The sequence below is a fragment of the Erinaceus europaeus genome, chromosome 4, assembly GCF_950295315.1.
Source record: "Erinaceus europaeus chromosome 4, mEriEur2.1, whole genome shotgun sequence".
In the NCBI taxonomy this organism is placed as follows: domain Eukaryota; kingdom Metazoa; phylum Chordata; class Mammalia; order Eulipotyphla; family Erinaceidae; genus Erinaceus; species Erinaceus europaeus.
Window position 1 is genome coordinate 122,349,409 of NC_080165.1, and position 22,421 is coordinate 122,371,829.

Here is a 22,421-nt window from a genome sequence, read left to right on the forward strand (position 1 = left end):
TTTCCTGGTTAGTTCTCTGTCCCCTGGTGTCAGCATAGGGCCTCCCTGCCACTGCTCCAGGTTCTGAGGGCAGTAGCAATGGAGATTCACTTTTGCATTTGGGTCCCGCTGCAAAGAAGTGGCTCGCTGCATTCCTGTCCCACATCTTGGAATCTGAGTCTATGCCCAAAGTTTGGCGTCATGTGAAGATTATAGCGGTTTTGAAACCAAAGAAAGACCCAACACTGGCTGCCAGCTATAGACCAATTTCTCTCCTCTCCGTGTATTACAAACTCCTTGAGAGGCTGCTTCTGTCACGTATTTCTCTTCTTACAGAGAAATTCCTATCACCCGCCCAAGCTGGTTTCTGCCCAGGAAGATCTACCTGCAAACAAGCCCTGGCCCTCTCAACTTACATTGAAAATGGATTCCAGAAGAATTTAAAGAGAGGTGCAGCCTTTGTTGATCTCACAGCAGCCTATGCCACGGTCTGGCACCGTGGTCTCCTAGTCAAGATCTCAAGATGCCTGCCTCCATGGGTGGCCAACACTATATCGTTTCTTCTCCAAAACAGAAGATTCCGGGTGCATCTGGGTGACAAGTCTAGCAGATGGAGACTTGTCTCAAGTGGCCTCCCCCAGGGCTCTGTTCTGGCTCCTACGCTATTTAATATTTACATCAATGACCTCCCAGAAACTTCTTCAAGGAAGTTCATCTACGCTGATGACATCTGCTGTGCAACTCAGGCATCCAAGTTTGACATCCTCGAGGAAACACTCACGAAAGACATGTCTCTGATATCTGATTACTGTAAAAAATGGCGACTAATCCCTAGCACTGCAAAAACGGTATCATCTGTTTTCCATCTACCCCATGCCTCGGCCTCGCGTGAGCTTAATGTAAAGCTTGGCGGTACGAGAATCCGGCATGAAGCCCAGCCAGTCTATCTTGGCGTTACTCTCGATCGCACTCTGTCATTTCACAAACATCTCATAAAAACTGCAGCAAAGGTGGGCGCGAGGAATAACATCATTGCAAGACTGGCTAGCTCCTCATGGGGCACGAGCGCTTCCACACTACGATCATCCTCTCTGGCATTATGCTATTCCATTGCAGAATACTGTGCCCCAGTATGGTTCCGTAGCCCCCATGTCCACTTGGTCGATTCCAAATTATATTCCTCCATGAGGATCATTTCTGGAACCATCCGTTCCACCCCGGTTCCATGGCTGCCAGTTCTTAGCAACATCGCACCGCCAGATATTCGTCGGGATGCGGCATCATCTAAGTTAATTTCCCACGTCTTCGCTCGACCAGACCTGCCAATATACGCAGATATCTTCGCCCACCCTGTCCAACACTTGACGTCTCGTCACCCAATATGGTCCCCTATGCCTACACTGATCTTCTCTGTTCCAGTCTCTTGGTAACAGAGTTGGCAGTCAGCTGAGGTAAAGAACAAACACCTCATCACAGACCCCTGCAAGCATCAACCCGGCTTTGACCTAGCACGTTATGATTGGGCCCTCCTCAATCGCTATCGAACAGGCCATGGCTGGTGCGCCGCTATGTTCCATTGCTGGGGAGCCAGAGATGACCCGAATTGCCCCTGCGGCTACAGACAGACTATGACCCACATAGTCAATGACTGCCACCTCTCCAGATTCAAAGGAGGTCTCGAAACTTTACATCAGGCTCAACCTGACGCTGTTGACTGGCTACTGAAGAAGGGCAAATGCTAGAAGAAGAATTTGGTGAGTCTTAGGGGAATCCTCTCCTCCCTTCAGCTGTACAGGCTGGAGGTGGTGTCTCAACTGGTAAACTGCTGCACTGTTACCAGCCACTTAATCTCTCCCTATGCTCCTTTCTGTCCAAGAGCCATAGGTGTTTGCACTCACTGGTGATTTGGTAGTTTCCTGAAGTTTTTCTAGTCCTGTCTTGTTGTGGTCCCAAGTGATTTCCTTCGGTATTCCTAGTTGATCCGGGAGAGGAGAGGAGAGAAGCACAGCTGCTGCTTCTCTGTAGTCTGCCTCCAGTAGTCCCTATTAATACTTTCATGAGGGAAACAATCTCACTCTGAAATTTTTTTTGTATGAGACTCTGGTGTGAGTCTTCACAATATAGTCAATGAATTAGTATGAAGGCTTTCTAAAGGCTAGGGGTGTGAAATAGCTGTAGGGCTTAAAGATGCAGACCTTGGATATGGTGAAATTGACCAAAGGGTGATGGTGCAGGCCCTGTCGAGGAGTTCAGTTGTCAATACCAGTCTCTAAGAGCTGAATTGTGGTACAGACAATACTTGGAGGTCAGGGCTGAGGACCATCAGCATAGTTTTTCAGAGTTTGGTTAGGATAATCTATTTGATGGATTGGTTACTTCTTTGGAGCACATAATACCTAGGCCAGTGTGTCTGTTGTAATATACTATGGTGGCAAATATGTTGAACCTGGTCTCCTGCTCCGTGTGGGTTTCCATTTACATGGACATGTTTCCAAAATCTCCTCCTACATTCTTGAAAAACATTTCATTTATAAAAATAAATTGGAAAAGCAGGACTAGGAAGATATCTCACTGGGTAGTGTGTATGGCCCCACTTTGAACACAGACACTATTTGAGAGTATCTATCTATCTATCTATCTATCTATCTATCTATCTATCTATCTATCTATCTCTAAATGAAGAGACAGCCCAGGAACAACAACAAAAAATTGAGTATGTGTGAGAACTTTGCTATGAAAATAAACAATAAAAAAACCATAATCTCATCTTTTTAAAAAAGTTTTATTACTTCTATTTATTTATTGGATAGAGACAGACAGAAATCAAGAGGGAAGATAATAGGGAGAGACAGAGAGATACCTGCAACACTACTTCACCACTCTCAAAGCTTTTCACTTACTGGTGGGGACTAGAGGCTTGAACCTGGGTCCTTGCACACTATAAAGTGTGCTCAACAAAAATTCTCATCTTTAAGAGAAGCCCCAGGGAAAAAAATATATATATCTTGGATTCCTTCATGTATCTGAGGGTCAGTAGAGAGATTTCTGGCAACTATCTTGACAAAGCTATCTTGAACTTGACAAAGCAGAACAAGTTGTTGATGGAGATTACTCCTTGGGCAGGGTGGTGGCACACCTGGCTGAGCACACATGTTACAATGCACAAGGACCTAGATTCAAGCCCCCAGTTCTCACCTGCAGGGGGAAAGCTTCATAAATGGTGAAGCAGTGTTACAAGTGTCTCTCTCTGTCTCCCTTTGTATCACTCCCTTCCTTCTCCATACCTGGCTTTCTCTATCCAATAATTAAATAAAGATAATACCAAAAAATAAAAATAGCAAAAAGGGATTACTCCTTGAGCAGAACCTTGCTTACACAAGTTGACAGTTTTTGCCAGACCCAGACTCTGCTTGAAACTCACTCTCAAATGGGATGCAGCTTCCTTAGTCTGGAGGCAGACTATACACAGCCTCTCATTCCAGGTATTTCCTCATTCGCATATACTTGCTAACTCTGCAGGAGCACCAGGTATCACTCATTATTTGATGTGTTCCTTTTGTTATTGTTGTTGTTGTAATTTCAACTGATATATGTTTATTTATATATAGTTTTACCTGTTGCAGTTTCCTTTCCTATTTTTCAGTCATTTATAAGATTATAAGATTATGGGGGTACAGTTCCACACTGAACCCACCACAAAAGTTCTGTGACTCCCTCTCCCTTCCTGTTTTACCAACCTCCATAGTTCTTATACAGTCTTAGAGACAATTTGGTCGCTTTTTTTTTTTTTTTTTTGCAAGTTCATGTGTTTCAGTTACCTATATTCCACATATGAACAAAACCATCCTGTAGCTCTCTTTCACAACCTTCCATATTTTGTAAGCATAATCATCTATTTAGTGTATTCTTGAAAATAAACCAATTGTTTGGTTGAGTATCAAGAATAAAAGTACTATAATTTGTCTGAATGTACACATTCATGTGTCTTGAGTTAATACTGAGGAGTGGAATGGCTGATTCATAGGTAGGGATTTATTTTTTGAAGAAATTGTCAGTCTGTTTTCCAGTATGACTGTGCCATTTGACATTTTCATCAGCAGCATATCAAAGATTCAGATGCTCCTTATCCTTGCCAGCCCTGGATATGGTGTCTTTTCACTTGTAGACATTCTATGTACTGCATAGTGGTATCATATTGTGGGCCCATTGGCATTTCCCTAGTGTCAAATTCTGCAACTCTTATTTTTAGCCATCACTTATTTTTTGTTTGGAGTGTTATTAGACCTAACTGGTCACTCTGCCTACATTTGACGTGCTGAGAAATCAATCTTATTTATTGCTCCTTTCTCTAATTATTTATTCCAAGTTTCTTTTGTTAAGTTCTTGCCTTACTGTGCTGTTCTAGTACTGTTACTTTATTTTTTTCAGGGATTTCGAGCATGTTATTCTAAACTTATCTGCTTGTTTATTATATATTATATATTCCTGTTTAAGCCATCATAATGATTTTTAGTTATCTATCACTCTCCTAGATCTGGGCTGATTCTTGGATGCACATAATGCATTCCTTGTCAATTACATGGATTTAAAAGTCTACTAGTATTTTGTATTAATGTACCTTTAACTCAACATATTTAAAAGAAAACTTGGCATATTTTCCTGAACCCAATAGCTTGGTGAATGTCCTGATACATTCTTCTTATCCTAGCAAAGACAAAAGTGCAATCATTCATCTACTAAAGAAAAAAAAAAACTTAGCCTCTATAATGAATATATCATAAAGCTCTTCACTCTTAAAATACATACTATCTTTCAGCTCCCTTGTTCTCTCTATTTTCATGGCTAGTGACTTATTGTTCATTCTCCCCTCTCTTCACCTAGTTTACTGCAGACTGCAGTAGCATCTGAAATTGTCACAAATCCATTTTCCAACCTGCTGCTAAAGAAAATTTACTGAAGCATAAATCTGATGGTGTCACACCATGATTAAAATTCTTAGTAGTTTCCTATAGCTCTCAGGAAAAAGTTGAAATTTGTTAGCTTAGCTCACAAACCCCTTTATGGAATGGCTCTGTATCTGTCTAGCCTCATCTATTAATTTTCTGCTAGCATTCATCCTGGTAGCCTTTGGATCTCCTTGTAGCTACTAAAGCCTTCCCAGAGTATAATCAACAGAATTCTGGTACTACAAGAATGAGAATTCTTGGCATGAAAGAAGTTTAGGAAATGTTGGATCAGAACTAAACAGTCTTAATAACAGAATATAAGTATGGCCTCTAGGACACAAATCTGTATTGTGCCTTTCTTACATAGGAACAATGCATGTAGCAGTACTATAATTTATGAAAATACAAAACCATTTTTCCCCCAAACTTAGAAGTTTCTCTGGGATTTCAGATTCTATGGAAAAGACATTAGGAAAAAAGCTGGCGGGAGATGACATAGTGGTGATGCAAAAAGACGTTCTTTTTTTAAATATTTATTTATTCCCTTTTCTTGCCCTTGTTGTTTTATTGTTGTAGTTATTGTTGTTGTTGTTATTGTTGCCATCGTTGTTAGATAGGACAGAGAGAAACAGAGAGAGGAGGGGAAGACAGAGAGGGGGAGAGAAAGACAGACACCTGCAGATCTGCTTCACCGCTTGTGAAGCAACTCCCCTGCAGGTGGGAAGCCGGGGCTCGGAGCAGGATCCTAACACTGGTCCTTGTACTTTGCTCCACCTGTGCTTAACCTGCTGTGCTATCGCCCAACTCCCGCAAAAAGACTTTCATGCCTGAGTCTTGAGGTTCCAGGTTCAATCCCTAGCATCACCACAAATCAGACATAGTAGTGCTTTGGAAAAATAAAATAAGAACATCATGTATAATACCCACTGAAGCTTTCAGAGTATCAGATAAATTTCACCTCTCTGAATGCCCAAAGGGGTTTTATCCAGACAAATTCTCAACTCTTCCTTGTTGGCCCTCTGTATTTTCTTCTCTCTTACCCTAGGCTGAATATTCTGACAGATTTTTTTAATTCAACTATAGTTAAATTAAATTTTATTTTACAAATGCAAACAGGCAAGCTATACCTTTAAGCTAGTTAGAAATGATTTTAAAAATGTTTAAGGTAACAAACTTATTAACATGTAAATGTTTGTCACAGTGAGAGTTTAGAAAGAAGGGTCTATTATTTGACTTTTTGTTTTAAGGGAATTTGTGCTCAATTTCCATCTTAATAATTTTATGAAATAAAAGTATGCTTTGATAACAAAAGAAAATAAATATTCTGTATCTATTCATAGTAATAATATGTTCATATAACCTCTGATGTTAAAAAAAACTGGTAAAATTAAATTGGGCCACAAAAGTTAAAAGGAATTATATAAGAGAAATGACATTTGGGGATTTGTCACCTTTCAGATGGCCAGACAGAAAAATGCAAATCATCAACTAAAGAATAATGACAGAAAGCATTCATGTGATACCAACTCTCTAATTACCACTAGGATTAGAGCTGGGGGCTCAGTGCGTAGACAAGGAATCTATTGCTCTTGACTGCCATATTCCCCCCACTTTTTTTTCCTTTTCTTTTTATTTGATAGTACAGAGAGAAATTGAGAGAGGGGAGGAGAAGGCAAAAGGAAGATAGAGAGAGATGCAGCCCTCAACACTCATGAGAACTCTCCCTTTCAGATGGGAAGCAGGATGTGTACATGTTAAGGTGTGTGTGCTCGACTAGGTGCACCATCTCACCCCTAACCTGACAGATTGAATTTTCAGTATCTACTGAAATTTCTAGTGTGTGTCAGCAGTTAGCATTTTACATCTAACCACTGATTTACTTTTCTGCCTCCCCATTAGACTGCAAATACCTCGAAGGCAAGAACTTGCCAGGGACTACATCTACTTCTTGCATATTATTTAGTATGGGCTAATCAGATATGTATGATATGTATTAAATGAAGGGGGGAGTTATAGCTAAAATTTCATGAAATATTCCACTTGCATAGCCAAAATTAATTGTAATTATATGAGGAGAAATAGCCAAGTTTCATTTGCGAATATTGGTAATACTAAACTACAAATAATTAGGATGATATGCTTAAATAACACTAATTTGCTCATGCCATTTAATAATAATCATGGCAGTAAATGGTACATCTTACAACAATAAGATTAAACTGGAATTCCTATGCTGATTTTGAGCAATAGGTATGTTTGTAGTTTAAGCCTTTTGCTCAAATCATACAAAATAACAGTCTACATATGCAGATATAAGACATGCAAAATGTTTCAAAATGTACTGGAAAAATAAAAATGTCAAGTTATTAGTAAGTATTTATTTGCATGTAAATATTTTTTGGCACTTTGTGAAGAACAAAATGCTAGTAGCTATATTCTGCCACCCCTGTAAATTCTACTTATGGAGTACTCTAAAGGAAGCATTTTGGCAAAATAAAAAGAGAAGACAAGCACATAACCTTTTCAAACCTACTACAAGATGTAATTTTACAAGTGTTAAGGTAGTTTTACATTTTCAAATTAAGCTCTTACTTTCAAAAGAAAATGACAGAGGCCCATTTGACTCTTCAATCAGTCATGTCTAACCGAAACCACCTATCATCTAAGGTAAAGAAATGACTATATCGTTTTTGTTTTTTTTTCACAGTTTGTGAGTACCTAAAATTACAGACAGGATTTCCACATGATTGGATACATGGAAGCTTTGGATAGTCTGATTAAGGATCACAGTGCATTAGGACTGTAATAACTCACCTTGTTTTTGAATTCTTGATAGGGTGAATGATTTCCATTTCCCATCATTATGGTTTTGATTGCTGACAACAGAAGCCATTCCTGAACCCAGATCATAACTGACTTTTATGTGTCCATCAGTGAGCTCTACACTCATGAAATCTTTCTATTAATAAAGTAAAAATATTGGTGATTAGATACACTGAAAAATATGCATATATACTTTCTTCATGGAGTTTATAATGGGGCCAACAACTAAATTACTGACCATGTTGTTCTGTAAATGAAATAATTTTGGAATTAGAATCAGTGTTACTACTTTGTGAATGTGGTTATAATACTGTGATACTTATGATCACAACCAAATTACTGGAATACATGCTTTTATTATAATAATATAAAGTGAGTTTCTTAAAAAAAAAAAAACATACTAAGCAAACCAAAAGCCTGTTCCCTGAAAAAATTCACTAAAAAATATTGAACTGGATAAAACAATTAGGAAATTAAAAATCCAATTTAAATCAATTCAAACTCAATTTTCTAGGAAAAAAATCTGAGCAGGTAGTTTTGCTGATACCTGATTCCATAACTGGTTGCTTCTCTTATAGGACTATACTAAGAGTTAAATGGAAATAAAGTATCTCCACCTGCAGGGGGGACACTTCAAAAGTAGTGAAGCAAGGCTGCAGATGTCTCTCTGTCTCTCTCTCCTTCTCTATATCCTCCTCCTCCCTCAATTTCTCTCTGTCTTATTCAATAAAATGAAAAAACTGGCCTCCAAAAAAAGAACAATGAATATATATGTGTGTGTGTATATATATATATATATATATATATATATATATATATATATACACACACATATATATTTAACAGAGCACTATTCAGCTCTGTTATAGTATTGCTGTGTTAATGGTATTGCTGGGAATTGAATCCAGAATTTTTAAGAGTCTCAGGCATAAAATCCTTTCTTGAATAACTACCATTATGCTATCTCCCCAGTGCTATATTTAGTTTTTAAAGAAATTATGCTGGCTGGGCATTAGCAGGTAAAGCACACATGGCACGAAGCGCAAGGACCTGCTTAAGGATCCAGGTTCGAGTCCCCTGCTTCCCACCTGCGGCAGGAGGGTGGGGGGGTGGTGTTTGCTTCGCAGGTGAAGCCAGTCTTCAGTTGCCTATCTTTCTCTCCCCCTTCTGTCTTCCCCTACTCTCTCAATTTCTCTCTGTCTTATCCAATAACAACAGTAGCAATGTCAACTATAACAATAACAACAAGGGCAACAAAAAGTGAAAAATGGCCTCCAGTAGCAGTGAATTTGTAGTGCAGGCACTGAGTCTCAGCAATAACCCTGGAGGAAAAAAAAAAAGGAAAAGAAAAGAAAGAAAGAAAAAAATATATAAACTCTATGTCACTCAGTTACTCTCACTCTTATGGAGACCATCTATTCAAGATCCCCTCACCTTGTTTTTTTAAGCAATAATTAATATGTTTTTTTTGCCAATAATTGATAATTAGAACAATACAGAAAATAAGCAAGCACAATTTTCACTTATGGCACATATACTGTAAACATCTTTACCAAATCACGTGTGGCAAGGTACATCAGGAGAGCACTTGAAGAAAATGTTCTGAATTTGAACATGACAGTAGAGATGTTGGGGTACCAGCGAATGGGGCGACTGACCAGTGCATAGCCTTCTCCGTCGAACTGAATAGTTCCCTCACTGTCGTCTACCTGAGGACTGAAGAGAGACAAGTTTCCCATGAACAAGTCACATACACAGCTCACCATTATTGAGCCCATCATATTATGTGCTGATACCAAACTGAAAGCTGTTGCATGGTTGAAACCATCCCAACTAGATCTTCTCTTTCTTTTTCTTTCTTTTTTTTTTTTCTCTGCCACCATCTTAAACCAGGTAACCACCAACTTTCACTTTCATCTCATTAGGTGTTCAATAAATAGGTCATTGACATACTTATAATACCTTATGGTATGATGAAGTACTTGGTGCTTAGCTATATTACTGCTTATATATTATGCTATGGCATGGTGCTTAGGTATAGTGATATGAAAGGGAAGAGTTTTGGGATGGGTTGAGAATACATTATTATGTTTCCATTTACAGAACATAACAGGTGTTCTGTAAAGTGATGGAGAAGTAGGGAAGAGAAAGGTACTTCTAGTTATAAAAATTAAAAATCATAACATATTATGGATTCTTAATCTCTGGACACTCATCATATAATATGTTTTGCTGGAATGGATTAAATTGTGGCTGGGAAGAATGCCTCTATTTTTTGTAATTGTTTATCTGTCTTTTACACCAAAATATAAACTTTGCGAGAATGGATAAGAAATATGGAGCAGTGGTCCAGGAAGTGGCTTAGTGGATAAAGCATTGGTCTCTCAGGCATGAGGTCCTGAGTTCAATCCCTGGCAGCACATGTACCAGAGTGATGTCTGGTTCTTTCTCTCTCCCATATCCCTCTAATTAATAAATAAATAAAATATTTTTAAAAAAAGAAATATGGATCAGTTCCCACGCTAAGCACAAACTCAGTCTCTAGTATGGCATTTGGCTCATAGCAGATAGTAAATGTATGTAGAATGGAGATTTTAGAAAGTTTTCTCACAGAGCAACTACATTTACTTGATATTTCTCAGTCTGCATCTTGTTAGCCTAATCTCTTTATTTATCTCACATATATTCATTTTTTGCTCTAGGACTGTAGTATTTTGTACTTCTATTAAAATGTGTACCAATAAAAAGATAAAACAAGCATCTGTACATACTACATTAAGTTTACTACTAGAAGTCCTATTCTGCCCTATAACATACAATTGAACCTTTTTGTCCTGTTTACAGTGATTACTTGAAAATAGTGCATGAAACTGACTAATTAGAAATAATGTGTTGTAATCCAATACTACATAAATAAAAATGACAAACCAGATTGAAAAGAAAAAAAAACACCAGGAGTTTTATAAAATACTTTCTATAAATGTCAAGATTTGTGGGAAAATAGGGCCAAGGCAGGTTATTCAAACTTAAGCAGCACACCCAACCAAAAAGAGGTGTGTACTCCTATGTTCATAGCAGCACAATTCATAATAGCTAAAACCTGGAAGCAACCCAGGTGCCCAACAACAGATGAGTGGCTGAGAAAGCTGTGGTGTATATACACAATGGAATACTATGCAGCTATTAAGAACAATGAACCCACCTTCTCTGACCCATCTTGGACAGAGCTAGAAGGAATTATGTTAAGTGAGCTAAGTCAGAAAGATAAAGATGAGTATGGGATGATCCTACTCATCAACAGAAGTTGAGAAAGAAGATCAGAAAGGGAAACTAAAGGCAGGATCTGACTAAATTGGAAGTAGGGCACCAAAGTAAAAACCCTGATGTGAGAGGGAGGGTGGACATGTGGCTTCCTGAGCCAGGGGGGGTTGGGTGGTTGGGGGAGGGTGGGTGGGATGGGATACATTCTTTTGGTGGTAGGAATGGTGTTTATGTACACACCTATTAAAGTGTAGTCATATAAGTCACTAGTTAATTAATATGAGAGGGGGAAAATTGATTGTATGTCTCAAAGTTTTCAAAACACAGACTGAGTCTTTTTAATATATAGGCTGTTTCATTTATATGCTGACTCTCTCAAAAGCCTACACCAAGTAGATCAGAAGCAACCGGTGGCACAGCTATATACAAGATACTGGGTATTATACAGCAAACCCTAACAAAGGGACTTTTCAAAGTTAACCCAATTACCAAATAATGTGATGATAACAATAACTATCCATTGTCTTCTTGAACCATAAGACAGCAGGAACCTCACATTTCAACTATAGAGTCTATATTCCCCCCAGTCCTGGAACCTTAGGGTAGGGCCCACTTTCCCGCATGCCTCTCCCAATTCATATCAAATAATATTGCATCTGCTGATTGCAACCTAATCAACGCAACGATTGCCACCTCAACATGCTTCAGCTCAGACTGTGTCCAGAGACTTCAGGTGTGGAATGACAACCCTTCAGCTTCATCACTTGGGTGAGACCTTTCCTTTCATAGTATTCTCTAATTCCATCCCAGGTGGTTCACTTCCTAACAAAGTCCCAAAACCTAGATATAGACTAGGTTCTGTGAGAAAGAGCACGTGCCCATAAACTAGTGCAAAATATATACCTGAAAGCAGTAGTACAATAGAGTTTGCAGTGAGTAACCCCCAACACTTCCTCTCCACTATTCCAACCTTTCGGTCCATGATTGCTCAACAATTTGTTTGGCTTTGTATCTTAACTCTCTTTTCAGCCACCAGGTTCCAGATGCCATCAGGATGCCAGCCAGGCTTCCCTGGACTTAAGACCCCACCAATGTGTCCTGGAGCTCCGCTTCCCCAGAAACCCACCCTACTAGGGAAAGAGAGAGGCAGACTAGGAGTATGGATCGATCAGTCAACGTCCATGTTCAGTGGGGGAAGCAATTACAGAAGCCAGACCTTCCACCTTCTGCAACCCACAATGACCCTGGGTCCATGCTCCCAGAGGGACAGAGAATGGGAAAGCTATTGGGGAGGGGATAGGATATGGAGATTGGGTGGTAGGAATTGTGTGGAGTTGCAACCCTCCTATCCTATGGTTTTGTTAATGTCTCTTTTCTTAAGTTAAAAAAAAAAGGCGGGAGTCGGGCGGTGGTGCAGTGAGTTAAGTGCATGTGGCGCAAAGCGCAGGGACTGGCGTAAGGATCCCGGTTCGAGCCCCGGCTCCCCACCTGCAGGGGAGTCGCTTCACGACGGGTGGTGAAGCTGGTCTGCAGGTGTCTATCTTTCTCTCCCCTCTCTCTCTGTCTTCCCCTCCTCTCTCCATTTCTCTCTGTCCTATCCAACAACAAAGCAACGTCAACAATGGCAATAATAACCGCAATGAGGCTGCAACAACTAGGGCAACAAAAAGGGGGAAAATGGCCTCCAGGAGCGGTGGATTCATGGTGCAGGCACCGAGCCCAGCAATAACCCTGGAGGAAAAAAAAAAAAAGGCAAAAAAAAAAAAAAAACTTAAGCAGCTTTGTAATCAGAAAACTCACAAAAACCCATCTAAGTAATAATATTAGTACATTTCCAGAATAATATTTAATAATAAAGATTCATTTCAAAAAATATAAAAGCTTATTTTAAAAGAAATAATTGTTAGTAGTTTGATTGTAAGATATATAAGGCAGTGTTGACACTGCTAGATGACATGTTTGGATAGATAAGGCAATGATGGAGAACTAGACAATGAACACTTCCAAAGATGGTGCACTTTGTCAAAGCAATGGCACATTTGTGGGTGACTGCACCCTGTGTGCAGGCTGTGCAGTGGGATCAGTACTCTTGACAGCGTCTTCTGTTGTGTTGTTATATTAGCATTCTTCTGTTTTTAGTTGGCAGTACAAAGCATTAATATGCTGGGAAGAACTGTGTATGAATCTGTGTAATTCCTGCATTTTAATGACATCATTCTTTTACTTACCACAACTATAGAAGTGAGTTCGCATGCATTTCTGGACAAGTATTAGAGCAGAATATATTTTACTTGCTATTTTTTTTTTAAACAGCAAGTTTCCAAATGTGCTCTTTCTTGTTTTGGGGGTTAAAATGCTCTCCACATTCTATCACCTCCTCTCATTGCATTCTTCCTCCATGCCAAAGTCCACATGACAATATACGTCCTCTATGAAGCAGATCTTGATCCACTTAAACTGAGTATTTGTAGCTTACTAGCTTGTCCTCAATGTACGTTTTTGAAGGGATGGGAATATTACACCGTCTTTTTTTTTTTTTAATTTGGTGCCAAGGCCTATGCTTGCGAGATTATACCACTTCCAGGCCAATTTTTTTTAAAAAAAAAACTTTTAATTTTAGATAGAGAAATTGAGAATAACAGTGAGGGAGGGAGGGAGGGAGGGAGGATGGGAGAGGGAGAGAAGAAGAGAGAGGGAGGGGGGAGAGAAAGAACACAAAGAGAGAAGATACAACCAATAGACATTGCCCAAGTGTTATATTGTTCCTACTTGGTGCTAGGACTTCAACCTGGATTTTCAAGCCTGGCAAATTACTCCTTAGGGACTAAGTTAGCTTGACTAATCTCTTGCCTTCTGACTTTTTATCCTTTTCAGACTATAATTTCCTTTGTAACTAGGACTGTATCACATATACCAGAAAATTTTTTGAATATATAGTTGTAACCTGAAAACCATCATACCAATCATATAGGAATATGACTATATTCAAATGAATTAATGTAGTATTCATATGCAAAGGTAAAAGATCTTTTCATAATTGATAATTAGCTTAACACATGATATACACTGCTGACTGGACATTTAGATTCTTTAGATGTTTTACTGGTAAACGGACTTTCAAAACTTTTTCAAAAAGAAAGGTTTAGGAAAAATTGGCATTACTTTGTGATTAGCAGAATATTTGCATGGCCCTGTGATCTTCGTTGTATGAATTTTTAAAAAAAATTTTTAATCTTTTTTATTTATTGGATAGAGACAGCCAGGAATCAAGAGGGAAGGGGGTGACAGAGAGGGAGAGAGACAGAGAGACACCTGCAGCACTACTTCACCACTGGCAAAGCTTTCCCCCTGCAGGTGGGGACCACGTGCTCGAACCCAGGTCCTTGCCCACTGTAATATGTGTGCTCAACCAGGTGCGCCCCCGTATGAATTTTTTTTTTAGTGCCACCAGAGTTATCATTGGGACTCAGTGCCTGCATGATGAATCCCACTGTTACTGGTGGCTTTTTGTTTTTATTTATTTATTTTAAACCTTTTTACAATTTTTTTTTTACCTTTATTTATATATTGGATAGAGACAGCCCGAAACTGAGAGGGAAGGGAGAGATAAGGATGGAGAGAGACAGAGAGATATCTGAAGCCCTGCTTCAGCACTTGTGAAGCTTTCCCCCTGCAGGTGGGGACTGGGGGCTTGAACCTGGGTCCTCACCCACTATAACTTGTGTGCTAAACCAGATGCGCCACAACCCAGCCCCTTATTTTTATTTTTTATAGGAGGGAGACACCTACAGTACTGCATCACTGCTCATGAAGATCCCCACCTGCTATACACAGGTGAGGACTTGAGGTTTGAACCTGTCCTTGCACATGGTAATTAAGTGTGCTCAGCCAGATGTTCCACCACCCAGGGTCCTTTTAAAATCATTTTATTGGAGGATTAGTGGTTTAAACTACAGTTACTGATACATGGGTGCAATTTCTCATCTGCCTATGATGTATCTATGTTGCCCTTAAAGCCAGGCCCCCTGCTGTGCTTACATAATCATTGTTTTGAATAAAAGATCCCCACCACATTATCCCCTCAGGGTATTGCTAACTCAGTTAAAACCATAGCAACAGGACGCTTTCACCTTCCCAGCATGCCTTTTGCCTCTCTCCACCCCCTTTCCTAGCCATTTCCATTTCCAACTTGCCACTTCTGGTTTTTACCCTATAAAACCTGCTGCTGTTCCAATTTTGCCCTTTTTCTCTTCTGCATCTTGACCCAGAGAAGACCTGGAGAAAGGCTGGTAGGCATTGTGGGAGGCGGCCATTTTGCTAGCTCCACGTGGCTAAACCGCTGTGCTCACACCCAACTCCAAACCAAATCCAAGTTTTACTTTGTATTTTTCTCTTTTTCTCTTTGTTTCAAAAATTTTACATTTCATACTAGATTTTACTGATGATCACTAACCAAACCACTCAAATGAATCAGACTTTCAAACTGTTCTCAATAGCATGCCAACAATTTCATGATATCAAAGACAGACAATGAACATTGAAATTAATACAAAAAGAACAGTTCAAGGTTTCTACCTCTAGAAATATTGAGAAAAAATATGTTAAGTGTAGCCTGTTCTACTAATGGGGATTTGGGTCCTGGCAATGCCTATATGCACTTTACACTGGAAATAAAGAACACAAGTTTCTAATCAGTTAATGATTTTAGAATTGCTATACACACACACACATATATATGTATGTATGTATATTAGGCTTTCAGGAATTTGTCTTATAGTTTCCAAATAATATAATTACAATTGTTATAGGCTCAGTTGATTAGTGAACTCAAGTTGTTTTTATGCAGAGAAACTCCCCACTCTGGTTGTTTTGCCTTCTGTAAAAACCAGACTAATGCATATTCTACAAACTTATTTTGTATGCATGTTAAATATTATTTATAAATCTCTGCACATCTTACCTCTATTTTATAAAGAGAGATGGGATATTATCACATTTTTCCCCTTACTCATTGGTTATAGCAATAACTATCTATGCTTAGAGGGACTTATATCCATATATTATTTTAATTTTTGTATTGTCTTGCTTTGCCAGGTATTTTTGTTGAAGCTTAGTGCTTGCATAGCTCCACCATTTCAAGTAGCCAAATTTCTCCTTTTCTCTTTCTGTTGTTTACCCTTCCTTCTTTCCTTCCTTCCTTCCTTCCTTCCTCCCTCCTCTCCTTTCCTCCTTCCTTCCTTCCACTCTCTATTTTTTGGTTGAGGGTGAGGGATGGATCGAGGGAGGGAGGGAGGGAGGGAGAGAGAGAGAGAGAAGACAGAGAAAGAAAAGTAGAAACTTTTCTGCAGAACTTCTCTATTGCTCATAAAGCTTCCTTCCTGTAGTGGAGATATTTGAAATTTTCAGTAGAAGATGAAACCTGCACAAGAGTGCTATATTTTGTTGTAAACATAGTAGAATGAATGGACTCAGAATGAAGTATGATGCTCAGTGGGTTTTGAGAGAGTTCTTAGAAAAATGAGATCAGGTCTACAGGCTAGCCATAAACCTGAAGAAGCTCCTGTATTTGAAGTTAACATTGAGTGAAATGAGATACTAATACAATCTTAAGTGAAAGAGTTATAAACTTTTACAAACATATACATATAATCATGTAAAAATTCTGGGGTGGGGAAGATAGCATAACAGTTGTGTAAAAAGACTCTCATGCCTGAGGCTCTGAAGTCCCAGGTTCAATCAGCTGAGCAGTGCTCTGGTAGAAAAAAGAAGGAAAAAAACAGAAAAAAAAAAAAAAAAGTTTGGTGGGTAGCTTCCAAGGCATTACAAAGCCTCCATAGAAATGTGAGGCTAGGCTTACACTTGTATAGATTCTATGGTAAGTCATTTCTGAATGTAACTACTTTGAACCAATTCCCCATCTTTATCATCATAAAATATTCCACCATAAGACTTAAAGATTGCTGTGTACATACCAGATCTTGGGAGAATTATTCAGTTCAACTAACCTGACAGTACATCCTTTGCAGTCACCCTCTTTTTCTTGGAAGTTCCACAGTCCTATTGGTTTGCTGTCAAAGAATGTTTCTCCCATACAACCAGTGAATGTAATCACATGTACGGCATCAGCTTTCTGCAGAAAGATACATGGCATTTGTTAAAATCTAGATGTTTACAAAGAAATGTTATAATATTCACAAAAGTCATTAGAAGTAGAATCTGTAGCAGTTACCACCCACTTTCTGATATTCCTGGATACACACATACTCATCTTTTAGCCACATTGTCTCCTCACCAGATCCTAGTTATTCTGTACTATCTCAGTTTGTTGCCATTAGTTAATTAATGATTCATACTTTCTTTTTTTTTTTAAGTTTTAACACTTACTTTCCTTTTGTTTATGTGATTTTACTGGGGGATGAATTAATGATTTTCAATACTGCTGATGATACATGAGTACAAGTTCTTAACTTCCTGGGACACTTCCTAATTTCTGATTTCAGATGTGCTGTTTATCTTGCTTGAAATTTTATTTTTTTCTGTAACAAGGAATTGTTAATATAATTTAGTTTGATAATTTAGAGTACTATATTCAGTGCCTGGCTCAGAGAAGTTGTTTAATATATGTTAGTATATCTACTTCGCTAAGATGATTTTTTTCTAGATATGAAAAGAAGGGGGTACATATTACTTACACAAAATAAAAGGGGAGCTTACACATAGATCACTCTTATCAGAGTGGTTTTCCCAATTTTCCATTTCCCTGTGCATCCCAGAAGGTCTCCAGTTTAGGAAAATGAAGGGAAAGCACCCATTTATAAAAGAAGGGACTGGTGGTGTTTCCTTGGATATAAAACAGAGGGTCTGCCAGAATCCTGATCCCCATTGTCAGATGACCTAACCAACCTAACCAACATGTCCCAGCTCCTCAACTCTCCAGAGATACCCTTCTAGCAAAAGAGACAGGCTGGGGGTATGGATCAACTTGGCCAAAGTCCATGCCCAGCAATGAAGCAATTGCAGAAGTCAGAAATCCTTTCTTCTGCATCCCCAAAATAATACTCTCAGAGGGGAAAAATTGGGGAGATGACCAGAGGGCTCTGAACCCCAATTCCACTGGGGCTGAGAACTTTTGTGACATGGAACATTTGTTTTTGTACCATCACTGAGAGGAAAAAGATTCTGGAGAACAACTGAGGAAGTCAGGTGCTATTTCACTTATCTGAGAGAGGAGTTAAGGGAAGGACAACTATGGGGTGATTTCACTCAGAAGTGGAATACAGAGAGTTGAAATACACGACCTTGAAAAAAATATATGTAGTCAACCCACAACTATGATCTTAGGAGAACAATGATGGTTACCATTAAGGGAAGGGCACAGAACTTTGGTGGTAGGAATGGTGTGGAATGAAATCTACCCTATTCTCTTACAATCTTGTAAATCGCTATTAAATCACTAATAAAATTGATATAATAAGAAAATATTTTCTGAAGCAGTGAAGACCCTGTGATGACAATAAATAAACATAAAATAGAGTGCCTGACATGTAATAGGTGCTTAATAAGTATTTGTTGAAAGACAACCTAGTGTCATTTCATAGAGAAAGGTACTGTGTTCTATATATAATGTGTCACAAAGTAGACAAATGCCTTATCTACTCTAAGGAATGCTGCTGTCATTTACAAAACTATCTTGTACAGCCATGATACACAGACAATCAATACAATATTTCACTCTATATAATTTTACAAATATTTTTGTCAGTTTTAGTCTACATTTATCTGAGTAAGCTGGGGAGAAATTAATTGACATTATTTTAGAGTAAATATAGGCTTAGTCTTTAGAAAGCATGTAGAAAGATAACCACTGAATAGTTAAAATCTATAGTTATGATTTTAGATTAAATTTGTCAAAATGTGTATCTTTCTGTCACTTTAATCAAATAGTGAAGTGTCATGTTAAGAATGTTAAGAGTCACTGTCATCTAAAAATTAAAATGGTCTTGGGGTACTTTATCATTAGTTGTAACTTAGGTTTCTAGAGGTAAATAATTCTATTTGTGAATTTTACTTACTTTTTTGTTCTTTTTTCCTGCAGTCTCTTTCTCTCTATCTGCATACATATACAGATATACTGTATGTAAATATGTATATATATTTGGGACATCTTTCCTGCTCCTTTGAATTTTCACCAATATATTTATTTAGTTACTTGTTTTTCGCTTCAGGTTCATATTCTGGTAAGGCAGTTGCCTTTAAATTCTTGAACAAAATGACTAAGATTCTCTAAAGACTATATTTGTCTGTTTCTTTATTCCACATGGTGGCAATAAGATACTCCCAGAGAAGGATAAAGAATAGGGAAGCTTCCAGTAGTGGGGATGAGACATGGAACTCTGGTGGTGGGAACTGTGTGGAATTGTGCCCCTGCCATCTTGCAATTTTGTTAATCACTATTAAATCACTAATTAAAAAAATAAAGGTACTGTGTGGCAGTGATACCTGAATAAGACCTGTTTAAGATGCAGTGTAAAGCGTGACTATGATTTTTTATCATAACTTTTAAGAAAATAGTCTCACAATTTGTCAAAAAAAGTAAAGCATGCTAATTATTAACTGCTGTGTAACCTTGGCTAAAACACTTATTTTTTCTTACTCAGATTCTATAAAATAGCTTTTGAAGTTGCTGTGAAAATTAAGTAAGTTAATTCATAAACACTGTTTAGAATATTATCACTTTGTAAGGACTATAATTAGTCTGATAAAAGTATATTACTTTGTCTTACAATATTCAATGTACATATATATATATATATATATATATATATATATACATATATTATATATATATATATATTTCCCTCTCCTAGTCTAGAGAACTGAAGTCTAAGGGATTAAGTGACTTGCTTGAAGTAAAATTTACTAAGTTATAAAGTAGGGAATCTATCTTCCAGTTGATTTAAAAAATTCGTGGCTTTTGTACAAACTTATATTTTATTGTGCAAACTTTATATTTATCTTTTTGGAGGGGAGGTAAGGTTGGCAAAGAAACTAGATATTACTATATATCATGTATATCTTTATATGTAGTTCTAAGAAATGGGAGTATTTTAGTGAGTATTTGTGGAATCAGTTCCAGTATTTTAGATTCATATCTCATACACAAAGCACATAAAACAACCTCACTTTGTATGAAGGTTGAATTCTCATTAATTTGGGGTCACCCTGGCTTTTCACATCTTTGGACTAATCTCACCCCAGGATGATTCTGACAAGCTCAGGATTATCCATTATTATTTTTTTTTACATCTCACCCACAGGTTGTGTTCTAACACCTAATTCCATTTAATCAGCACTGGCTCCTTTAAAATGCAAGCACTTTGAAATTTGAAATGCACAAGGACCTGCCATGAAGCAATTATGAATTTTAAGTGAATTACTCTATAAGAATAGAGAAACTTGAAAACTTTTGAAATCTGATCATGACTTGAACATCTATGGCCCCTGTGATATTTCCCAAGGCATTCATACATCTTTTAATTAGATATGAGTTTGAACTTTATAGTCTTCATATCAATAAATCATAAATTGATTCAAGAAATGGGGAGTATTTAAAAAACACTTTACTCTTGAGGCAACTAAAATAAGACTCAAAAACCTGATGCCACTGATTATAATGAAAGAACATCTGCTTGGATAAATACACATTGACATTAACACATAGGCTTAAAAAGCCTATTTCTAGAGTGAATACTCAAAGAGAAAAAAAAAAAACCTTCTCCAAATAAATTTACTTTCATAAACAAATTAAGTGAAAATTTAAAATATTGTAGAGCTTTATCATGTCTTCTCTCCAGAAAGCCATATTAGGGCTTTTCTATAAAGATGGAATAAGCAGAATGAGGAAAAAAATTACCTTCAATTTTCCAGTCAAGCCACCAACAAACAACATTGCATTTGCATCCACATCCAGAATAGTATACCCTGGAGGAGAGACTGAATGATATGTGCCGGGCACGATGCTGGCTTTGGGTCCTTCAAGGGCTCTGACAGAAATAGTTCCATTCCTCCCAGTTCTTCCAAGGTACATATTGAGATGAAGTAGATGGAAATACCAAAAGTGAAATAAATATACAACACATTTCATGTCAACTAAGACTTAAAAGGTATACAATATAGAGATATACTGTGGATTATTTAATACTTAACTGGCCATTTTAGTTTAAGCCATTTCAGATTCATTAAATTTCAAATTAAATCCCAAAGTCTGATTTTTTGCTGAATGCTTACTGTCAAATTCAACCTAGACTAGTGGCAATACACCCTATTCTCTGTTTGTCTGCTGATATGAAATGACACAACAGCAATTAGCTGATGGAATTGCTACTGGTTAAATGGAAGTCTTTTTCCTATTACTTTATAAAACAATTTATTATTTACCACCACAAACTATTTAAAGAAGTTGAAATTACTTCACTTAGCATTTTTGTTTAATTTAATTTAGCAAGTGAATCTCAAATGAGCCACCCTTTTGCATTATAAGCTGTATCTTTTCTCCAACGGTCCTTTAATATCTTGGATTCAAATGTACTGAAGTAGTCTTCCTGGAATTGTGCATCTTATATAGTTTGGCATGGCATCTTAATGTATACAGCATAATATTTAGTCGTCAATTATATAGAAATTTATTTTATTTTAATTTTACAGAGTTTTAAATAGAGTTTATGAAGGCTATTACTATTCTATTTTATATTTTAAAAAGTGATTACGCAAAGTGAAAGAACTAAAGAGGTGAATGACAATTATGGGATGGTTTCACTCAGGTGCAGAATTTAGATGACTAAAGCAAAGGAACTTGAAAAAAAGGGGGGTGAGGAACAAGATCATCTCTGGGAAAATGTGAGAATTCAGATAGTTATATGAGGAGAGCAGATTGCAGGGTACAGAATCTTGGTGGGGGATGTGGTAACTTGCATATACAAAGTATAGGTATGGGAATATTCCTGACATCTGATAATTCTGTAAGTCATTGTTAAACCACTGATAAAATATATTTTTAAAATTATTGGTTTTCATAAATTATTAAATAGGAAAGTTCAGTCTCTGAGAGAGTTACAACAAAACTTTAGTGTAATGTGTATCTCCCTACTGTCACATTTTAGTAATCTGTAGGCATACAGCATCAACTAAATAATAGAGACAATAAAATAAAATCAACAAATGAGTTTCTTCTCTTTAACACAGAATAGAATAAGTGAGACCAAAGACATAATTAGCATGATCAAGGAAGAATTAGAGGCAACTAAAAGTAAGAGACCTCAAAATAGATAAAGAGATACTGAAAACAACAGAGACCTTTGGGATGACTTCAAAAGAAATAATATATGCATTATTGGCTTACCAGAGGAAGGAAGA

General features: G+C 37.6%; 1 protein-coding gene across 1 annotated transcript in view; it reads right to left on the reverse strand.

Annotated features, from left to right (window-relative positions):
- Positions 1-22,421, reverse strand: part of LAMA2 (laminin subunit alpha 2) — a 711,163-nt gene that overhangs the window by 63,279 nt on the left and 625,463 nt on the right. Inside the window, exons 47-50 of the mRNA XM_060190486.1 lie at positions 20,923-21,082; positions 17,015-17,139; positions 9,302-9,464; positions 7,740-7,884 (exon numbers count right to left, since the gene is read on the reverse strand). Coding sequence (XP_060046469.1) covers positions 7,740-7,884; positions 9,302-9,464; positions 17,015-17,139; positions 20,923-21,082 — 593 coding nt within the window. The remainder of the gene's footprint in view (positions 1-7,739; positions 7,885-9,301; positions 9,465-17,014; positions 17,140-20,922; positions 21,083-22,421) is intronic.